Source organism: Austrofundulus limnaeus, unplaced genomic scaffold (genome assembly GCF_001266775.1).
Source record: "Austrofundulus limnaeus strain Quisiro unplaced genomic scaffold, Austrofundulus_limnaeus-1.0 Scaffold470, whole genome shotgun sequence".
NCBI lineage: Eukaryota > Metazoa > Chordata > Actinopteri > Cyprinodontiformes > Rivulidae > Austrofundulus > Austrofundulus limnaeus.
The window spans coordinates 190,785-194,059 of NW_013952872.1; the positions used below are offsets into that span (position 1 = coordinate 190,785).

The 3,275-nt window shown below is 43.0% G+C and overlaps 1 protein-coding gene across 1 annotated transcript in view; it reads left to right on the plus strand.

Moving 5' to 3' along the window:
* rpl5a (ribosomal protein L5a) overlaps positions 1 to 3,275 on the plus strand; it is a gene marked incomplete at its 5' end in the record, with an annotated part of 7,900 nt that overhangs the window by 2,004 nt on the left and 2,621 nt on the right. The window contains 2 exon segments of the mRNA XM_014025351.1: positions 189 to 366; positions 550 to 638. Of these exon segments, the coding sequence (XP_013880805.1) occupies positions 189 to 366; positions 550 to 638 (267 nt within the window).

A 3,275-nucleotide genomic window follows, 5' to 3' on the forward strand; every position in this document is an offset into this window, starting at 1 on the left:
TATCGTATCGTGACCTGTCTGTCATGATATGTATCGCATCGCCAAATTCTTGCCAATACACAGCCCTATTAGCTTACGTTGGGAGTTAGTAGTAAAACATGTAATGATTATGTTGTAAATCAGACCTGATTATAAAAGAGGTGTTGAAGCAGCTGCTCTCTGACTCTGAACTGTTTCTGTTTCTTCAGTCTGAAACGGTTCCCTGGTTACGACGCAGAGAGCAAAGAGTTCAACGCCGAGGTGCACAGGAAGCACATCATGGGCATGAACGTGGCGGACTACATGTCCTACCTGATGGAGGAGGACGAGGAGGCCTACAAGAAGCAGTTCTCTCGTTTCATCAAGAACGGAGTGACGCCGGACACAGTAAGACCCTCAGCCTCCAAACTGCTGCTGTTCTGCTTCTCCATGATGATCCACTGACAGCTGATGTGCACTGATGCATGTTTCAAGACGGGACTGAAAGAGGCAGGAGCCATGGCTGTGGAGGGAAACTTCTGAAAATGGAGCTTAAATGTTGCTTTGTTTGTTTCTTTGTTTGTTTTTCAGGTAGAAGAAATGTACAAAAAAGCGCACGCCGCCATCAGAGCGAACCCCGTACACGTAAAGAAACCCAAGAAAGACGTCACAAAGAAAAGGTGGGTTCTGTTTGCTGCGCTCTTGATGTTTGAAGACTTAAAGTAGGCCTGGGCAATAAACTGAAAATTAAACAATACCAATATTTATTTCAATAACCCACGTAATTTTGCCCGTGTCTGTATTTTCGTTAAATGTTGCGGTCTCGTTAAAGCTGCCCAGTCTGATACATGTTTAAACAGACGCTGCTTTCWACAAATCAAACAAACCCCACAGCTTTATCCAATCAGAGCAGAGCAGGGTGGGTCTTTGATGTCGGTGCAGCGGTCTGCAGGTTAAACATGGTCAGCCTGTAGCTCCTGTCCTGAGTGAACAAACCTCATCCTCCACACTTCACTCCTGATGTTTTCATTGTGCACAAAATCTATACATACGTCACTGAAGAGGTGGATACTACGTTCACATGCAGTCTTCGTGGAAATTAGAAAGAAAAAAACGTTTTAAACACATTAAACTGTCATATTTATATAATGCGTTGTACTATAAACACATTTTCTATTAAACACTTWTACACTCAGTGTAAAGAACATGAGATATGAAACACAACTCTAAGTTATGTTTCATATCTACATATCTTCTAATGTCCATCATATGGTGAATAAGTTGTTCTGTAGGGTTAATATAATTTTAAAACTGATTCTGATGAACTGAGTGCCTCACCATCCATGAACCTYACATTAGAACGTATACAAAGCCCACCTTGCTGAGCTGGGGTAGCACAGGCCCCCCCTGGTGTGGACACTGGTGGTGTGCCCGATGGAAATGGTGGACATGACTGTCCCGGTTGCTCCTCCGTGGTCGATAAAGCTGGAGAAGCGGGCTCAGAAGTGTCTGGTGGTGTTGAAGAGTCTAAACAAAAAAATAGTTCTACAGAACTTCGCTAGCATGTTATGCTAACTGTTGCCACACRCATGGCTCAACACAATAGGCAGCTAGCAAACTAGCCACTTAACTCAACAGCCAAAATAAACACAGACCCACAAGACCTCTTTAACGTGATTGAGAAAAGTCAAAATTGGTAGAATTTAAAAAAAAAACACCACAAACTCACCATCTTCTACCATTCTCTCCAGCAAGTGGGAGGCAGAGTCCAGGTAGGGTGATTTGTCTCCTGTTACTGGAGGGCCGCTGTCCAAAAATCTGGTCCATTTTGTCAAAACACCGCCAATAGCCTACATGCCACGGACATCCGGCCCAGCTCGTCACTCGGCTTTAGTCTACGCTGTAATTTACACTCTAACAAGGTTTTACTTTTCATAAAACTCGTGACAGTCACGTAAAAACATTTCATATAACACAAATGCGCACGCACATACCTACCTTTGTACCGGCTGCTGTGTTAGCTTCCTGCTAGCTGTCATGTGGAGGAGGTCTTTCCTCTCTCGGTCTTGGCAGTAAAAGGGGACAAATGTACATTTCCCTTTTGTACCTCCGTCTTTCATTTCTGATGCTGACTCTTGAATATCCTCAGGTTAGAAATGCTGATTACAAACACAAGCGTGAACTTTTAAAGAAAAGTTTTCCCTGTAATGCTATGATCCTCTGCTGTCACCTCCTCATCAAGAGGAAAAAGGATAAAAACTAACTACTGAATCGTTCTGCTGGTTAGTGGACACAACGACACACAACAGAACTCATGTTTTATACCAGTAGATCACAGATGCTTTAACTTTTGTGACTTTTTCACAGACTAGTACTAGGAGCTAACGCTAAAAACATAGGCAATAAGCAGGGAGTGGAAGTGAGGAGCGTGGCAAGAATTTTACCAGAAATACGTCATTAATGACCGTGGTAAATAGGCTATTCTTCCGTCCTCGTCCACTTCAGCCATTGTGGTCTTTTAGGTCGTATTCACACCTGATAGTCCGGTAGACTCGGTTCGATTGGGGACCAAAACTGCAAGCTGTTTTTACGTTTTCTGTTGGTGCGGTTTGAATTTACACTGCACTTTCTCAACCGAACTAAACCCTGTTAACAACCTGTTCCCGCCCTCACCTGTGGGGGCGCTGCAAAGAACCACTAAAGGAATCAACATGAAAACCTCAGAAGAAGACATGGAGCAGCTTCCTTCTTCACAAAATGTAAACAAACAATAGTAACGTTACATTTTAGTGATTATAGGGTTTATTTTTGGTTTTTGGCAAATGTGCTAAACAAATAGTCTTCAATGAGCTCAGCATGAGAGGAAGAGATGAGAAGGATGCCTTGTGTTTTGCACACAAGGCGGCTGAGGAAGCTCCGTGTTAATCAAGTAGGAGCGCGTCCAGCTCCACAGTTAGGATGTCCACCTTATTCAGTCGTCCAGCGAGGTGTTTACTAGAGGTGACCTGGAATAGTCGCTGATTCGACTGTTTGGTTCGGAGGACTCTGATTCGGCTATGAACGTCATGGTCGAATGTTGTTTTTTAATCAAGATCGTACCATTCTGACTACATGGGGGTGCCCAAGGTTGCTAAGCATTAGTTACATTGAAAGTCTTTGTTTTCATTATATATAGCCTTTTGTCAAACAAAATCATCCTAATTTCTGGTAATAAAAAATGAAATGTGTGCATTTAAGCAATAGGCTTCTTCCTTACTTCACATTAATAAATCACCCACTGCAGTGGTACAATCCACATGAGCAGAGCTGAACACGCT